The following is a 19,335-nucleotide window of genomic DNA, read 5'->3' as shown; positions in this document are numbered from 1 at the left end:
AGATCGGATGGCAAACATCTGGGCACCGCTGCTTCTGCACTGTGAAAGAGGCGCGGCGCGCTCTTCTGCTCTGAGCTGCTGCAGCTCGTTGGATCAGAACCGTCTTTCTCTTGCTTCCTGGTCTTTAAAAAAAGAATTGATCGTTGACGTCATTTCGCAGCGGCAGCCTGTTTTCAGCCCCTTGCTGGAGAATGGAGTTTTACCGCAAGGGCTGCAGTTTTCTGTGACTCCGAGAAAGAGGCTTGCCAGCCTCCCTGTGGGGCCTGGAGATCTTTCGGAATTACAACTGATCTCCAGGCAACAGACATCAGTGCCCCTGGCGAAACTGCCTGCTTTGGAGATCAAGAATAACCAGGGCTGATCATAGCCTTTTTAAAAAAATGTTTTAAATTTGATCACAGCCATTTTGTCCAATACCTCCCCACCTCTGCTGGCTATGTCTAGGCCCTTTGAAGTCCACAGCCTCTACCCAGAGTGTGATTTTCAGTCTTTCAGCTCCTCTGCCCTGCTTGAGTGTAGGGCCCTAGCCTACTGTGGTCTTGTACACCTACACTTTATTTAAATGGGAGATCTTCTATGATTGCTTGTACCTGCAACACCCTAAATGTGACTCACAAGGAAGAAAGTTACTTATCCGTGGTCACCTACTGTATTTTCAGGACTTGAGTCTTTGATCTCTGGTTCCTTTCCAACATTCTAGTCCACGGGCCACATTGCATCCACCCTCGGCTTTTCACCCCCTTCCAACTAAGACAAGGACTGAGTGGGGTGTGTGTGTTTTCCTTACAGGCAAGAAGTGGGGAGAAGTGCGAAAACAGTTGGTAGAGAGGGTGACTAAAGCTGTCGTCGGCCACATCCTGGAGGATCTGCTAAAAGAAGGGGTCCTAAATGATGAGGACGTGGAAAAGGTGAAGGAGAAAGATGCTAAGTCACGGGAGCAAGCCAAAATGTTGATGGATATTGCCAAGAAGAAGGGCCCCAAAGCCTACTTCATTGCCATTGAGAGTATCTGCTCCAGAGACAGCTTGCTGGCTAAGGAGCTGGGTCTGACAGCCTTCTTGGAAGGTATGTGTAATCTTGCAGTTTAGCCTCTACCCAGGGTATGCCCAGGCTCAATGCATTTGGCTGCCCCCAAGCAAATGACCCCAACTTAGTTCCAAAGATGCTTCCCACAGCTGGTCCCAAACCAAGACCTGTTCCCAAGATTGCTTGTGCAGTCAGGCTGGCTATGCAGGAGTTTGGACAATCCTTTTTTTAATCAAACATGGAATATCACTTGGCTGCTTCCACGTGGTTGCAAACCTGTTTAAGGCTCATTTTTTTTCTGCAAGATTGGTGTCAAAGTGAGTGTGCCCATCCTGTGGATCGGGAAATGTGGATTTCTGGTCTTCCCCATCAGCATCTGCTTTATTTTCCCTCCATATCCCTCTGTGCCCACCATTCTCCCTGCCGCTGGAAGGCATTTTGCCGGCTTTTTTATTTATAGTGGTGTGACAGAACCCTAAGATTCCATGTGGCTCAAGAGCACCACCTTGAGCGTCTGGATTCTTGGACCCCTGGGGTTTAAATGAGGGTAAGGCCAAATCCACACGTCTCAAGTTTTCTGCTTTTTTCCTGCCCATTATTCACTTCTCAGAGGGCTGTTCACATACTCTTACCTCAATCCCGCCATTCTCTCGCTTCTTTCTTTTCTTTTTTAATTAAAATTTTTATTGGATGGTTAACATAACATATATACTGTTAATACATCTTACTTACTAATTATCCCCTATAGATATAGTGTATGCTCCCCACCCCCTCCCCTCCCCCTTTCCTCTATTGACTTCCAACAGCACTACAACCCCCCGTTTCTGTTACAAATACTATCGCTTAGCTGTCATTTTAAACTTAATGGTAAAGATTTACATTCTCTCGCTTCTTTCGCGTTGCACCTCAGATGAATTTGTCATGCGTTCAAACGCTTCTCTTGCGCGGTTCTCACCATGGATGTGGACAAATAGAAGCGTTTCACAAGTAGACCGCCCCCTTCAAACCACCCCACTTCCATGTTTGCAGCCTTTCCGGAACACCATCCCTCTTTGCCGTGCAATTATCAAGCTTTTCCACTGTCTCCACAGCATGCCTGCCTGCCCCCCTTCCCCCCCCCTTTTTTTAAAGGGGACTTTCCCAGCATTGTTGCACAATCCCAGCTATAAATCTTAATCGGGGTGCTCCAAAATCCCCCACGGAGACATCAAGGGGTGGCGTCATTTCCATTTCCGTGTCATTTTTAGGATGCCGGACAGTCGGAAATATCGGTGGCTGTTAAAATTATTTTTTTTTAACTGTTGAAATTACCGTTATAGCAGAAATCCGTCATTCTAACATTACATTCAAGCGTCAAATAATTAGTCTGCCCGTTTGGAGAGTTTGGATCACCCCCACCATAAATATCAATTCAAATTAGCCCGCCAGAATACTGGTCCAATGGATTTCAAAGAAGAAGGCATAGAATAACATTAACCAATCACAGGCATCATAGGGGTGTGGCCTCGCCATAGCAATTTAGTAAAAAAACGCTATAGCGGAAATCTGATGAAAAAATGGGGGGGGGGTGAACGTGATGTCATCGGCGACGTCGGATGTAAACCCGCCCCGTATTGCGCGATTCTACCAGGAATATGGACGAAGTATAGCGTGAGGCAGCAGCAGTAAGAGAAGGGATGTGAACACAGACTGGGACATTGCAGGATAGAATCCAGCGCAATTAATGCACATAAAAAGCGGAAGGTAGGGAAGTATGGATTCGGCCTAAGTCTTTATACTCCATTCCACATTAGGGCTACCTGGCCAACTTAATCTTTTTTTTTACAACAGGCAACTGATTTGGGCCAGTTTTCCCTTTTTGTCATGTTAGTGCACAACCATTAAAATGGCAGGACCATCGTATAATAATTCTCTGATTGGTGGAAATAGTCTCTGACATCAGAGATGGAGCTTTACTTGGGATTAGTTAGATTTGCTAATCAGTCTCACCAAGGAGGCTGGCTTAGGTCAGACTCTATTGCCCATATTTATTTATTTTGACTTATCTCCCACCCTCCCCACGAATGGGCGCAGGGCGGCTCATATCTTCATTAAAACACAATAAATTGGGCAGGTCTGGACTTTTCTTTGTCCCCACTTTGGAACAGCGGGACACCCCATGACCAGTGGGCCAGGGGTTAAGGACTCCTCCACTATCTTGGTACTACAAGGAACTCTGAACATGCTCTGAGGAACCTTCTATAACTTAGGTAAAGTGTGCTTACCTGAGTTAGCTCAACTTTGTTTTATTTGAGAAACTGTTCATTGTGAGATATTGTGCTTTCCCCTATATTTTGTCCACCTTCCTACCACTTTTGAATCCACCCACCTTTCCCCCTTTTTTTTCTATAATAAACCTTCTTTCTATAAAGCCATTTTTGGCTTCATTGTACAATGCATTTTTCTGGGATATTTATCTTCCCTCTGTGCCAGACCATTTGGGCCTACAGTTTGAATTTTTTTCAGGGTTTCCATCCAGTTACTTTGTTATTTTGCTAGTACTGAGCTGGAATGGCTGCTTCCCCACGGGTCAGTCTAGATGTTCTCAGGTCGTGCCTCAGCAGTGGCAAGCGACTACCAGGGTGGTTTTCAGGGAAACCTTGGTCTGAGGTTCTACCCAGCAAGGAAAGCCCCCTTCCTCCCTTTCCTAACCGTAACAAGTTGCTATAGCATTATAACACCTCACCAATATAGCTACTACCAGTTTGTTTTTAAAAGATGGCAAAGGGAGGGAATGGCAGGCATATGGAGAGTCCAAGGGAAACCTGGAGAATATTCACCCCACCCCTGTTTGTTGCCACGGCCAATGCATCTGCATTAATGTTACCAATGAGTGTATAATGAGGAATCACCTCCACGTGGATGCAGCCAACCTGATGTCACATATTGTACTGAATGCTCCGCCCCATGCTGAAGTATCAAGGCAAGACATTCCAACAGCTTCGTTGTTTTAATTATTGCAACAGATCAGTGGTATTGTCCTTTATTTGCATGAAAAGGGGGAAATGATAGGTGGGAAGTGCAGTTGAGAGTAGTTCTCACCCAGCTGGGTAGATTGACAATCATTCATCTACGCTCTGCCATGCGGACAGCTTGGCCTTCTCTTTGCATTAACTCCCCCACTCATAAACCCAAACCATTCTGCCTGTCAAATATAACACTTCATGCATCTGATGAAGTGGGCCTGAGCTCTTCAAAAGTACCACAATAAATTTGGTAGTCTTTAGGGTACCACAAGCCTCCTTGCTTATTCATTTATATATCCTGTTTTTTCCCCAATGGGAACCCAAAGCAGTTTACATGGTTCTCCCCTTTTCCATTTTATCTTGAGGTAGGTTAGGCCGAGAGAGAGTGACTGGCCCATGGCCCCCCAGCAAGCTTCCATAGCAGAGCAGGGATTAGAACCTGAGTCTCCCCATATTCTAGTCCAACACTCTAACCACTACACCATATGGGCTCTCTTTGTTACTCATGAAGAGTACAGTTACAATCTTTTATTTTAATGATTTTTTCACTTTATGAAATGTCAACCACTTGTATTGAAAGGCAATATATAAATTAATGGAGATCTTCCATCTTGGCTCCAGGAAGTTCATCTCAACTACTGCCCCCAGCTCCCAGTCCAGCATGCATCGTGGAAGAAAGCGAGCCGGTGGAATCCAGGCAGGGGATCAAGCTTTGTCCTCAAAATGTCTTTGAGAAGATCCAAAATGAGAAAGCTGGCGAGGTGCTGACAGAACTAAGTTGTCTTTTAGCACTTGGGGTTCGGTGGCCCTAACAGGATAGGGGCAGCTGTTGCCACTTGACAATTCTGCTTAACAAATAGATGTGGCCGTGAAAATGAAGAAAAGGAAACTTATGGTTTGTCTGGAGTAAAGCAGAATATAACAGGGGCCAAACATGTTGTGCACAAAATGGTGCTCGGTGTCATATGGATACTCTCTTTTACTGTGGGGGCTTCCTGCTATCTATGGTGGGGAATAACCCTCATGTCAAAGCAGCACACGAGGGGAAATTGTAGGCTAAAAAAATCCTATCTAAGCAGGGCCTGCCAATAATCCAAAAAGGTAAATCTGCCTTCATGCTTTGGAGCATATCTGAAGCAAACTAGAGGACAGATTCTGGCTCTAGTTATAGAACTTGAGTTTGAATGGTAAATCAAAGGTTCCTTTCCCCCCAGTTTGGAGGAAGGAGTGGAATCCAGGTGGATGAGCCAGTATTCTCTCTGATTGGTGATAAGTGAGGACTGACCTTCTAGGTCCCGAAAACATTTTTTGCTAAGGAAAGGATGTTAAGGTCTGGCTTCTGATTGCTGGCCAAGAACACTTTCTGTATAAATTTCCAACCCAGGAAAGGGTTTTTGGAGAGTTCTGGCCAGGACTGCCAACTTTTCAACCATCTTCAGTCACTGTATCTGATATCAGCAGGAATTAGCTGGTGTCGCCATCCCTGGGATGGAAATAAATATCTCTGTCTAACACCTGCTCATCCAGCTGTTATTCAAGAAAGAGGAACAGCGTAAGAAATCATTGGTGAACCATCCTATCCCCCCAATTTTTTAAAGGTGACCTTTTCCATATCTGAGATTTGCAGTGATGGTCTCAGCTGTAGATATTGTTTAATCTCTGACATGTACCTCTTCAGCAGCCATTCATGGCAAGACAGCGATGCCCTTCCTGTTGCAATTACGTTGTCCAAAGACCTCTGTAGCCACCAACCATCTTGCAAAGGTGCTACGTTTTAAGAGGAACTCCAGTTCTTTGTTCTGCTGAGAGAAAACTGATCCCAGGAAGTCAGGGAACTTATAAAACTCCTCTATGGTCCCAAATGACTATGTGCTCTAGAAGCTACTCCTAATCTTCTTCTTCAAGCTTGGCTTAGCGTTACTCTCTCCCCCGCCCCCAACAGATCTATCCTGTTATCCAGGACATGAAGATGCGCACCCGCTTGGCCTTGATCATCTGCAACTTAGAGTTTGAGTCTAACAACTTCCCCAGGAGGGATGGAGCTGAAAAGGACATGGAAGGGATGGAATGCCTCCTGACAGGCCTGGGGTACGAGGTGGAACTGAAGACGAATTTATGCTCAGAGGTAGGTAGGGCACTGGGATGGTTGGAGGCCAGGGCCTGTCCTTCACCGGGCTGACTAATGAACAAGAGATGTTATTGTCTTTGCTCAGTTAGGGTTGCTGGTTTATCTATTTTGTGAAGTTTCTTGTATTTTTAGCAACTGCCAAGCAGGCACGGGGAGGAATAGTTAACCCTCCCCAGTGCCATGACTCCGTTGCAGATCAGGGGCTCTCCCCCACTGCTTTTTAAGTCCAAGTGACACATCTGACATTTCCCAGTCTCCTGTGTCCTATAAAATTTGACTCAGAGTTGCAGGTATTGTATAATAAGGATTATCCTGTTCACATTTCAATGCACTTTGCAACAGCATTTTACCGTGTGATATGGGAAAGTCCACTAGCAAACTAACTCTGAAGCATATCTGTGGAGAAATGCTTTTATTTGTAGGTTTAGACTATGTCACCCCTGGTTTAAAAAGTCTCGTAGATGAGATCAGGTAGGAAGGGGAAGGGAAAGCTAGATGCTTTTCCAAGACATGCTCAGGCTTGGGATTTAGTTATGCAGATGTGGCCAGAAGGCTTTCTGCTAAAACCTTCCCCTCCTAAGTGTATTAGGGTGGGGGGGAGACACAGAGACTTGGAGGTAAAATGCCAGAAAGGTTTCTTCCTGGAACCTCCAAGAAAAGAAAAGGGAGAGAATAAAACCTCCTGGATCATGGAGGAGGGTCTCTTTGGCTGATTTGAGCTGGAAGATGAAGGAGCTGAGACCTGATTCCTTGCAGGTGGCAGCCATTGCCCATGGTGGAGGCTGGAGGCCTGAACCATAAAAGATATGAGGACATCTCGATAAACTGGAACTTCCTAAGACCGAGAGCCTGCCTAAACAGATCTAAGTTAGGCGTGTACTGCAGGAGGGACAGGGGGATTGCATTTTTACCCATTTCTTTTTGAGGGCCCTTGCTTGCTCTGGTGCTGTGCTTAGAAGTGTGAGCGTGAACATTTTCTTTTCTCTTTTCTTCAGTAAATGCTTTTAAAATTCTTAAATGCTGGTAGCTGTTCTCTCTGCCACATAGACTCCCACTGCTCAACCACACTACCCACAAAAGGTGCCACATGAAGGAGGTGGTCTGTTGGCAATTGTCTGATCCCCGAGTGGTACACAAGTGCAGTAAACAGTCCCTGTGGTCACCCGGTGCTGGGCAGAAGGCAGGGCTCGAAGTGATAAACCTGCCCAGGGGAGTGGAGAGTCTTGGCCTCTCCATAGGCAAGTCCCTCAAAGGACAAGTGGTGGGAGCGGGTGCAAGAGGGAAGGAATAAAAGGCCCTATGAGGGTTGGGGGCACCACATAGACGGCATGTGACAGGTAGAGACTTGGACTGCCACTGGTGACGCGCCAGATGACAAGGAGGAGCAGTCAGTGGAGCTCTTCTGCCGCAGCATCGAAAGTGGATTGGGAGCGCACTATCCAGCGTGTGTGAAAGCAGTATTACAATAAAGGAAGAAGAGCGTCAGAGCACCGTGGTTTTCCTCTAAAAGGGTGCACAGTTCAGTTGGTTGCTATTGCAAGACTGACCCGACCTCCTGGCTCGTTGCTTGCAGGGCATGGCTGATTGTTTGAAAGCCTTTGCTGCCCAGGAGGAACACAAGACCTCAGACAGCACCTTCGTGGTGCTCATGTCTCACGGTCTGCGGTCCGGCCTGTGTGGCGTGAAGAGTCAGGGTGAGAACTCGGACATCCTGTCCCACGACACCATCTACTCCATCCTCAACAACAAGAACTGCCCGGCTCTGAGGGATAAGCCCAAAGTGATCATCATCCAAGCGTGCCGTGGAGGTAGGTTTGGGGTATGGAATTCTAGGAAAGAGAAGAGGCAAAAGGTGGTGGAAGCAGGAAATTGTTTTGTAAGCACAGCAAGCCTTGATGTAAGGTGGCCAACTTTTTTGCCTGTCTCTGTCCTTCTGCCTTTCACATCTGCTCCATCAGCAGATGTTTATCTCCAGGCTGGGCAAGATTTCCCTAGCTGATTTCTGTAGATCAAGTTGCTGTCAGAGGCACAGGAGTAGGACAGGTGGATTTTCTTCTAGCTGCTTGGTAATTCCATCACAGAACATAGCGCTAATCCTCGCCTGCTTTTCACCACTGGCTTTATGCCTTAGAATGTTTCAACACCTTCAGTGTGGAATACCAGCATTCTTCACAAGACCCACTTAAAAGTATGGATGTCATGCAAAATTAATACCTGTGAAGTGGGTCATAAAACAGCATATTTATCAAACAGCCACAATGCAAAATACTGATTTATTTGCTGCATTTATACCCCACCTTTCTTCCCAAAGGGGACACAAAGTGGAATACATAGTTCTCTTTTCCATTTTTCCTTTCAACAGCTCTGAATAGTAGGCTAGGCTAGCGGAGAGTGAGTGACCGAAGGTCACCTGGCAAGCTTCCATGGCGGGTATTGAGGGTGTCCCAGATCATAGTCTGACTCTAATGACTACATCAAATTGGATGTATCTGCTTGGGCAGAGGTTTCCAGATGTGCACGCACAGGCATTTAAAGATGCACAATACCTGCACTTTACGTCTTTCTGGTAGGAAACTGCAGTATTTATTTTCCTCATGGCAATTGCGAGGTGCAGAACAGATTTCAGTCTGAAGAGGAGCCCAATGAGATGAGCACCAGATCTAGAGGGCCACATGCGAACTGGCTGGGCAAGGAGGCTGTTTCCACAAGGGGATTGTTCCCCATGTCATCAGTGGAAAGCCCCTGCATCCATGTGATGTCATGTCCAATTGTCCTTGGTCAACGGCCTCCATTTTGTTTTCCAGAAAACAAAGGCATTATATATGTGAGTGACACAAAGATGCTCTTTGCCGACTCCCTCTCACCTGACCTGGGGCCCCTGGAAGAGTACGAAAGTGATGCCATTCGGCGAACGCATGTGGAGAGTGACTTAATCTGCTTCTGTTCTACAACCCCAGGTAAGAAGAGGCTCTGGGAGGAAATGATTCAACAAGCTTTGGGGAAGGGGGCAGGGGTATTGGCTAGGGTTGCTGGCTGTTTTCTCTAGCCTTGCTCCTGGGTTTTTAACAGCAGAGCAGAAAAGTTAGCCAAGGGAGTAGTCTTTGTGCCTTTTCTGGAGAGACACAACCAACACTCTGGTTTTGAATAGCCTGGCTCCACCTTGTGTTTCCTCTTGGCTCTATGAGCAATTAAATAATCCTCACCACAACTCTCTGAGATGGGTTAGGCTGACAGTGTGTGACTGGCCAAGGTCACTCAGTGAGTTTCCATAGCAAAGTGGGAATTCGAGAGAGCAGAGAGAGAAGCAGCCCTAAAGACCAAATCGCCAACCAGCAAAGGGAATCTCCTGGAGTCACAACTGGTCTCCAGCTGACAGAGATCCCTTCCACTGGAGGACAGGGCTGCTTCGGAGGGTGGCCTCTATGGCATTACACCCCACTGAGGTCCCCAAAGCCCACCCTCTCCAGGCTCCACCCCCCATCCCCCGGAATTTCCCCACCTGGAGCTGGCAACCCCAAAGTTTGCCTCCTTCTGCCTTTTGAACTCCAGATGGGTGGGGGGGACAGGGCAGCCTCAGGGGACCGCAGCCAGGCTCTCCTTCACCACAGCTCAGTTGGCTAGACACCCCTGGCATAGGAGGAGCCCCCAGCCAGCCCAGCCCAGCACCGGGAGGGTTAAGGCAGAGCGGCCCCTGCCTGCCCACCCGCTTGCGCTGTCTTTTGGTGGGCCAGGTGCCCTGGAGGCTTATGTGCCCAGCATTGCTCCCTCCCCTGTGCCCATTGGTGCCGGTTTGGGGCACTGCCGGGAGCAACTCCCCCTTATCCCCACTAGGGGCGCACTGATGCGCCTGTGCTCTGGGATACGGGGTAAGTCATCTGGCATACGCTTACTGAAATATGTAGTAAGATATTGTTCGGGGTTTTTTTTTTTGTAAATTTCTAATAGACGTTGTATAAGATTGGCTTCATAGCCGGGCAGGGTTGATTCCCTTTGCTGGTTGGCAGAGTGGGAATTCAAACCTGGGTCTTCAAGATCCTATAAAAGTATTGGTCAAAATTTCCTATGTGGCCCAGTGCTATTAAAGGCACAGGAGCATGCATGTCCTCTGCTCCACTTGGTGGCTCCCATCTGCATTGTTGACATGCCTGTAGACTCTTGGCTCTGGCCTCACTTGCGTTCTTATGATAACCTTAAAAGACTGTGGTCTGCAACCATCATTGCCTCTTATAGATAACGTGTCCTGGAGAAGCCCCCAAACAGGATCCGTCTTCATTGTCCATCTTATAAAGCAGATGCAGGAACATGCCTGGCGCTGCCACTTGGAAGAGATCTTCAGGAAGGTATGCCCTCTGAGCATCGTTTGGCTTGGGATATGTCTCCATGCCACAGGGGAATTATCTGAAGTTGCTCCCCCCACAAAAAAAGGCAGAGCACTGCTCCATCCAGCTCTGTTCTGTCTGCTCTGAGTCTCAGGCCAAGATTATCTCCAACTTGCTGAGAATCTTTTACTAGAGAGGAGGGAACTTAACCTTTGTTGGGCCTTGAGCAGGCAAAGCAAAGGCACTGCCCAACTAACTGCCTTACACCAAATCAGACCAGCTCCTCTCTGCTTTGTCTGAATGGGAGCAGCTTTCCAACTCTCAGACTGGGAAGGATCTTTCCCAACACCTGAGTACCTTGAAAGGACTGAAGCTGGCACCTTCTGCCTTGACGCCAAGTACATGTTCTGCCACGGAGTAAATGCACCCAGATATTTCCCTCTGATGTGCAAACAAGCTGTATCCTGAAGGCAGGTCTGTGTGTGCACGCTGCAATGCAAATGCCAATTAGGGTGGCCAACTCCAGGTTAGGAAATTCCTGGTGATTTGGGGGTGGAGCCTGGGGAGGGCAGGGTTTGGGAAGGACAGATACCTCAGTGCGGTACATTTATTTATTTAAAACATTTATATGCTGACTTTCCACTCATATAGAGCAGCAAACAAGAGACATCAAAATATTAAAAACATGAAAACAATACTTAAAATGCATATATAACTATTTAACAATAAAATAAAAACATGCAGACACAGCCAGGAAGGAGAGTCAATAAGAGTCCACCCTCCAAAGCACCCATTTTCTCCAGGCAAACTGATCTCTGTGGTCTGGAGATCAGTTGTGATCCCAGGAGATCTCCAGGCTTCACCTGGAGGTCCAAAATGGAGGGGAAAGAGTCACGGTAGAAACACAAGAAGAAGAGCAACTAGCCCGTGACAAACTTAACTAATTGCAATCATTTAGAAAATGTAATAACTATCAACGAAAGACATCTTGGTTTTGAATATTTTTGTTTTATTTTATAAATATCTTAATATAATTTCAATAATGCAGTCGCTGCCAAACAAACATGAACTCTGAGGAAGTCACCTATAATCAGGGCTCATTTTGAGGAGGAAAGCGCAGGAATGCAGTTCCAGTAGTTCTCCAAAGAGGTCACATGTCAAGTGGCCCTGCCCACCTGACTCTCAGACATTTTGGGCCCGTTTTGGCCTGGATTGGGCCCAAAATGGCCAGGATTGGGCTTAAAACAGCCAGAATTGGTCCCAAAATGGCCAGGATCAGGCCTCTTACGAGTGGTGGATTACTCTCCCGCTCAGCAGTGGCCCAATTCTGACCATTTTTGGCTCCTTTTCAGTCATTGTCAGCCCCTTTTGCCATATTGGGCCCAATTTTGGCCCTGAATGGCCAGGATTGGGTCCAAAACAGCCAGGATAGGTGAGGTCAGGCGGTGTGGCATATGCAAATCAGTTATGCCAATTACACTTCTGGTGATGGCAAGGGGCGTGGCCTATGCTAATGAGTTCTGCAAATGAGTTCCTGCAGCTCTTTTTCTACGAAATGACCCCTGCCTACCAGTCAAATATAGCAAACCAAGGTCACAAACTTTATAGCAAAATCAAAGTAGTCCCCTAGACTATAGTAAAGTGCTGAGTACTTACAAACAGTCAAGATGTAAACATAAGGTAAATTTTAAGTGGCCAGTGCTTATTCAATTAAAGTGACAGAGCCTCATTGCACATAGTAAAGAGTCCAGTAGCACCTTTAAGACTAACCAACTTTATCAGATGCATAAGCGAGAACTGTGGTTCTCAAAAGCTTATGCTACGGTAAAGTTGGTTAGTCTTAAAGGTGCTACTGGACTCTTTACTATTTTGCTACTACCGACTAACACAGCTAACTCGTCTGGATCATTGCACATAATATTGCAAACTACAGAAATATGCCAAATATATAGAATTCAAAAATTCAATAGGAACAATGTCCATTAAATCCAAAGGGGTTTACTCCAATTCATTCTTCTGCATAGCTGCTGTTCCTTCTTCTGTGTAACTGCAACGGGTGTGCAAGCGTTCACGTCCCTTTTCTGATTTCCTTCTTCCTGGCAGTTACAAACTAAAAACATTTTAAAATTACATTTATCCACCAAATATATTAATTTACAAAAACATTATAGAGAAACAGACATAAAACATACTTAGAGTCCAACAGTACGGTCTATCATAAGAGGTATCCCCGGCATATATCAAACATACTTTCCAGGCAGCAACAAGCTAAACTTTGGGTCTGACAATGATAGCTAAAAAACAGGTAAAGGGAATAAACCCATTCAATACATAATTAAAGGAGCCAGAACACTAAACTGAAATAAGTTAATTCAGGAAGCATGACAAATCCATGTTAACATTTAATCCTTCTGGAGTTAGTGTTTAGTTTAAAGATCTTGAATGAAATGGAGTATATTTGACTGATTGATTATGGGTGACTGCCTCAGAGTCCATGTTTGTTTGGCAGTGAATGTGTTATTGAAATTGTATTAAGATATTTATAAAATATTCACAAACAAGACATCTTTCATTGATATTTATTACATTTTCTAAATGATTGTACTTAGTTAGCCTGTCACGGTGCCGGTGGCTCCACCTGGAGGTTGGCAACTATAAGTTCAAAAAAGCCAAATTCATGTCATACCGCTTTGAAAGGTTTTTACTGGCTCCACCTGCAATAAAATACAAAGAATACACTTCAGAGGACCAATGATGTCACTTGCAGTTGAAAACTGGAAGCAACAGGGTCTTAGCAGGGCCAAAATCAGCCCCAAACATAGCATTTTCAATGTGTTTGGGACCAATTTGGCCCCACGGAGACCCACAGCTTCTGGTTTTCAAACAGAAGTGATGTCGATGTATTGTCATCAGGGCTTCTGAAGCTCATGCCCAGCACACCTTTTCTCAGGTGTTCTGGTGGCTTCTGGCCTGTCTCTCCACTACTCCTTCCCATCAGCCAGGTGAGCAGGGACAGGGGTGAAAGTTGGGGGTGGAGGATAACCAACTCAGGCACTTGATTTGCTGGGCACCCAGTCCTCCTATCTTACTTCATTTTTCCCTCCTCCTATTTCTGATGCAATTTCTCCTGACTCTCTTGCATCCCAGGTCCAGCAAGAATTTCAAAACAACCCACTGCAGATGCCCACCAAAGAGAGAGCCACTCTGCTGAAAAGATTCTACCTCTTCCCAGGCCACTGAAGACAATTAAGGACCTCAGAGCGGAACTACAAGTGACAAAAGGCACAGGTTGGACACTTGCCAGCTTCCCTCAAGTTTTGATGGGAAATGTAGGCATCCTAGTCTTGCAGCTTGGCTCTCTGTCTGCTGTCCAATGGACTTTTCAACTGTCACTTGTCCAACATTCCGCCAAGCTGCCTACATTTCCCGCCAAAACTTGAGGGAAGCTGACAAGTGTCCAACCTGTGCCTTTTGTCACTTGTAGTTCCGCTCTCAGTCTGCAGTTTCCAAACCAGCCTCAAGGGGGAAGTGGGTGGAGCAACATGGCAAGAGAGGGCGGAGCCAGCTCCCTCCACATGTTCTCCTTCGTACCAAGTCTAGTGCAGCTGTTCACAGACAGAAACTTTTCTCAGGCTTGCAGGCAATGTTGAAGTACCTTCAGAAGTATCTTGTGCTGGAGAGGGGAAGGCCCTCCTCTTTGGCTCTCCACAGACTACAGCAGCTGTCTTGCTGGTGTAGCATGGAAAGGTGATTGGATGCCAACTTCTCCACTTCCTCACCTGTCTCCATCACCACCCTGGTCCTCAATTTGCACCATCCATTAAAATGTCCTAATCACTGTACCAGTGCATTGCACCAGAGTGCGGTCTAGTTGCAAACCTAGGCTTGTGTTGTTCTCCTGCTCTAAAAAACAACTGTAAGCACCGATCTGTCACTTGCACTTCTTAGAATCAATAAATGAATGGCCTTGAACAAGGCAGAGATGGAAGAGGTGAAGCAGCAATCTACTCTGACGCGGGAACAGGCCAGAATGTTGATCGACGGCATCAGGAGGAAAGGCCCCAGTGCCAGCCTCATTGCCATCAAGTGCCTCTGCTCCCGAGATGCCTTCCTGGCTGAAGAGCTGGGCCTGAAAGCTTTCTTGGCAGGTGTGTGCCACCTTGCAGTTTAGCCTCTCACCTGGGGTATGCCCAGGCTCAATGCATTTGGCTGCCCCCAAGCGATTACCTCACCCACCTCCAGAGGTACGCACCACAACTAGGCCCAAGCCAAAAGCCATTCCCCAGGATTGCTTGTGCAGTCCGGCTGGCTCTGGGTATGTTTGCAAGATCCTTTTTGTTAACAAAGAAGAATCACCACAAAGTGATGCTTCCCGCTGATTTTTTCAGCAGTTGCATATTGCGACAAATCATCTTCTACATGTAGAGGTGCAAAAGTTGCCAGGTCCCTCCCACCAGGTAAAGTGCACACGTGCATGCGGGGCTGACACGATGACGTCACTTCTGGAAGTGATGTCACTATGCCGGCCGTGCAAGCACTCCCACGCTCTGCATGGGGCCAATTCGGCCTATTGGGGACCCAAATCCGCCCCAAACAAAGAGCGGGAACACTCCCACGGCTGGCACGACATCACTTCCAGAAGTGACATTGCCACACCTGTTGGGGGCGTACGTGCACCTCCTGTTCCTGAGGGCTCTGCCGGTGGCAGACAACCTCTGGGAGCTTGGCACCTCCTGCCAATCACTGGGCGATCATCGGACAAGGGGGCATATCCCTGGGAGTTCACTCGTCGCCACCATCAGGCACCTGGGAACCCTATGAGGTACAAAACACTTGAATTCCACCAAGTTCCCCATTTGAATTGCTTGCTTCTGGTTTTAGTGATAGTCTCCATATTTTTACAGTGACACAGAAGCCAAAGTCCCTATCATGATGTCTGTGAGCACCACTGTGCCCAGGAACACCTTTCCTGGCACCCGCCAAGTGTTTTTAGAAAGTGGGCATGTCCTAGCGGGGCTTTTATTCAGTAGCTGCTGTCACTACAGTATAACAATCTTCACTGTGTGGCTGGTAAGGTGTATATATGCAAAGTGGTGAAGTCTATAGTCCCTAACTCGTTAGCAAAGCATCTGAGACCCCTCTCCCTACAATACAAAGGCTTTTTTGAATGGTTCGGTTTTGCATCATTTGTGGAAAGCTAGGAGAGTGGGGGCTCTCAGGCCATTCCTCCGGGTAGGGGCCACCACAGAGAAGGCCCGTGAACGGGCAGCTGTTGATTTTGCCCATGTGCAGGGTGGCACCTACAGGAGACCCTGTTCAGATGAGAGAAGTTGCCATAGGGAGAGAGGCCTTCCCGAAGATATGCTGGACCAAGGCCATGAAGAGCTTTGTATGTGATAACCAGTACCTTGAACAGAGCACGGTAACTGATAGGTAGCCAATGGAGTGACTGCAGAATGGGAGTGATGTTCATGCTCCTGCTCGCTGCTAACAGTCATGCCACAGTGTTTTGCACCAATTGGAGTCTCCTAGTTAACTTAGGTGGGTCAAGTCTTGATGTTACCATAGCATGGATCCAGGCGGCAAGATCGAGGTAAGAAGCCATTTTCCAGGCTAGAGTGATGTAGTAGAAAGAGTTTTTTTGTGGCTGCCTTAACTTGTTTTTCTAGTAGTAGCACTGGATCCAGTATAACCCCATGGCTCTTAACAGAGTTGGCAAGGGACAGACAAACTCCATCAAAATTGGGGAGTACAATGTCCTTCAAGACCTCCTGCCTTCCCAACAAGCATCACTTCTGTCTTGTCTGGGTTCAATTTCAATTTGTTCGTTTTTGGTCATTTCACCACAGGTGTCAGGCATCGATCCAAGATTTCTACCGCATCCTGTGGGAACCTGGATGGTGAAAAATTCATTTTAAATTTTAATAAATTATTAATAAATAATATTTAAATTCAATAAATTGATTTTAAAAGGCACTCTGTTAAGCAGAGCTTCTGCCTGAAATGTTGAGAAGTGACTATGAGAGGTACACATAACCATGCACTCCATGACACGTAGTTGGCTCCACCTCCTGCAGCAGCCATTTTGTGGCTGCTCCCACCTCCCGCATCAGAATCCCAAAGGTGCCTGAAGGCTTAAAAAGGCTGGGGACCCCAAGCTATGCAATTCTCCCCTCCCAGTCTAATGTGAATGAAACTAAAGTGAGGGGAGATGCTGCTACCAGCTCAAAAGATTAGCTGAGGATAAAGAAGGACCAGGTGATTTGAACAGGTCTTCTACAATAGTCCAGACTTTTAGAAAGGGTCAGGGGTCATTTCATAGAAAAAGAGCTGGAGGAACTCATTAGCATATGTCATGCCCCTTGACATCACTGGAAGTCTGTCATTAACATAACTGATTTGCATATGCCACACCCCCTGGCATCACCGATCCTGGCTGTTTTGGACCCAATCCTGGCCATTCAGGGCCGAAATTGGGCCCAAAATGGCAAAAGGGGGAAGAAAATGGCCGAAAAGGGGCCCAAATGGTCAGGATCAGGCCACTGCTGAGCAGGAGAGTGATCCACCACCCATCAGAAACCCAATCCGGGCCATTTCGGTCCCAATCCAGGCTGAAACAGGCCCAAAATGGCCAAGAGTCAGGTGGTGGGGCCACCTGACGTGACCTCTTTGGAGAACTGCCGGAGCTGCGTTCCTGTGCATTCCTCCTCGAAATGAGCCCTGGAAAGGGTGTTTGGTCACCCTCACAGGGTCTGCTTGGTTCAGATGCTTGAGCACAACAACAAAGGAGAAGCCACCATGGGTGAATACAGAAAAAAGATGGGCGGGGTTCCCTCCATAGTAAATAATTCACACCGATTTCAAGTTTTGAAAATCTTTTAAAGTGCAAATGTGCTAAGTGCTAGAAGACAACAGTAATGATGACCAAGATACAAAATATCACAACAAATATGTCACAGTTACAATTTCTGCTAGTTGAGGCAACAATAATTATACAACGTAATGGTGATTTTTGCAGCTTCTCCAGGACCTGTAATACAGAAAATATGCAACGTTATTATACAATTGTTACCTACGTCAGATCCCAGAAGCAGCTTTGGCTTGAGAACTGTGGTACCTGCATAGGAGAAAATGGTTACTTTGTATAAAAATTGTTACATTGTGTAATTGTTGTTGCCTCAACCAGCAGAAATTGTAACTGACATTTTCATTGTGATATTTGGTATCTTAGTCGGCATCCCTCTTGTCATCTATTTATTAATGTGTATATATGATATTTTTGATATTGGTACTTATTGCTCTCACTTGTAGCACATGTCAGGTCTGACTTTGATTTCTGTATGGCCAAAGAAACGCCATTTTAACTTTGTGTCTCTTTCAAGCTTCTTTCTTGCAGGTGCAGCTTATAGCTGGGAGTGTTTTATATACTGTTTTGCTAACCCTGAGAAAGTTTCGTTTCGCAGCTTCAAGCAGCTTGTTTTGGGAACAGTGGGGGGAGAATGGGAACTGCTGGGCTATGCTGTTCTGACTGTAACTAGCTTTGTATCACCATTCGCAACAATTTCTGTGTACCAGCCAGGATACCTATCTTGGTCAGTGGATTTCAATGACTGCTTTTATTCAGTAAACTCTTTGAAAACAAAGGACTCATGTCTTTTTGCAAGAAATAATCTGAAAGGCAACTTTTGTTGAACCACAAGCTGACAGCACTTAGCACATTTGCACTTTAAAAAACAGTTTTTCAAAACTTGAAATTGGTGTTGTTTACCACGGAGGGAATCCCCCCCCTTTCCCCCCAAGATGCTTGAGCATCAGCAAGAATGGGTGTCAGTTCACCAGTTTCCAATGCAGGGAGTGAACTAACACACGGGATTGGCACCACGTTCCGGGGCTGAGCTGAGTAACCCCTGCAGTGCTGGCATATTCTGGAGCCATTTTAATTTCCCAAGATGCCTCAGCATGTCTCTCTTTCCTCTGATTTGACGTGGGAATGGCATGGGGTGTTCCTCCAGGGTGAGATTTGCCAGAAGAGACTCTTAAGTGCCACTACTAGGGCCAAACTGCAAGTGACAAATGACACAGGTTGGACACATGTCAGCTTCCCTCAAGTTTTGATGGGAAATGTAGGCACCTTGGTGGAATGTTGGACAAGTGACAGTTGAAAAGTCCATTGGACAGCAGTCAGAGAGTCAGGCTGCAAGACCAGGATGCCTACATTTCCCATCAAAACTTGAGGGAAGCTGACAAGTGTCCAACCTGTGTCAGGCATCACTTGTAGCTTGGCCCTCAGGGTCTAGAACCTAACCTCAGAGTTTTATTCACCCTGTTTTGAATAAAATTTTTTCCAAAAAGCAGCTTATGAATGTAGGGAGGCCAGAGCCAGGAACCTGGGCCTGGCTCTGACTGAAAGCCTACTCCCTCCAGCTTCCAGGGGCTGTTGATGGGGTCATAACAGGGACAGCAGGAAATAGCCAGGCATTCAAGATCTTACAAGCCTTTGTTTTAAATGTTTTAATGGCGTTTGACTTCTTTATAAGCAAGAGTTAACATTTTGCACACAGAGCCACAAGGCCACCCTCTGAGCCCCTCCTTCACATTCAGAAGAATGCACCCACCACGATGCATGATTAAGAACAGATATGCTGCTCCAATTCCCCCCCCCCCCAGTGGAACCTTGCCTGGCTCCCCAGAATTGCACACCCCTCGTTCTCACTCCAGTGTAGGGTTGCCAGCTTCCAGGCAGTGGCTGGAGATCTCCCGGAATTACAACTGGTCTCCAGGCCACAGAGATCAGTTCACCTGGAGAAAATGGCTGCTTTGGGGGGGGGTGGACTCTATGGAATTATGCCATGCCAAG

General features: G+C 46.6%; 1 protein-coding gene across 1 annotated transcript in view; it reads left to right on the top strand.

Moving 5' to 3' along the window:
- Nucleotides 1–16,294, top strand: part of LOC129344905 (uncharacterized) — a 34,300-nt gene extending 18,006 nt beyond the window's left edge. The window contains exons 10-16 of the mRNA XM_055001821.1: nt 790–1,065; nt 4,653–4,792; nt 5,974–6,156; nt 7,733–7,967; nt 8,964–9,116; nt 10,390–10,499; nt 13,626–16,294. Of these exons, the coding sequence (XP_054857796.1) occupies nt 790–1,065; nt 4,653–4,792; nt 5,974–6,156; nt 7,733–7,967; nt 8,964–9,116; nt 10,390–10,499; nt 13,626–13,718 (1,190 nt within the window). The 3' untranslated portion in view covers nt 13,719–16,294. The remainder of the gene's footprint in view (nt 1–789; nt 1,066–4,652; nt 4,793–5,973; nt 6,157–7,732; nt 7,968–8,963; nt 9,117–10,389; nt 10,500–13,625) is intronic.
- Nucleotides 16,295–19,335: the final 3,041 nt, after the last annotated feature.

The sequence above is a fragment of the Eublepharis macularius genome, chromosome 17, assembly GCF_028583425.1.
Source record: "Eublepharis macularius isolate TG4126 chromosome 17, MPM_Emac_v1.0, whole genome shotgun sequence".
Lineage (NCBI taxonomy): Eukaryota > Metazoa > Chordata > Lepidosauria > Squamata > Eublepharidae > Eublepharis > Eublepharis macularius.
The sequence above is the reverse complement of the archived record's forward strand: the minus strand, read 5'-3'. Positions and strand labels throughout refer to the sequence as shown.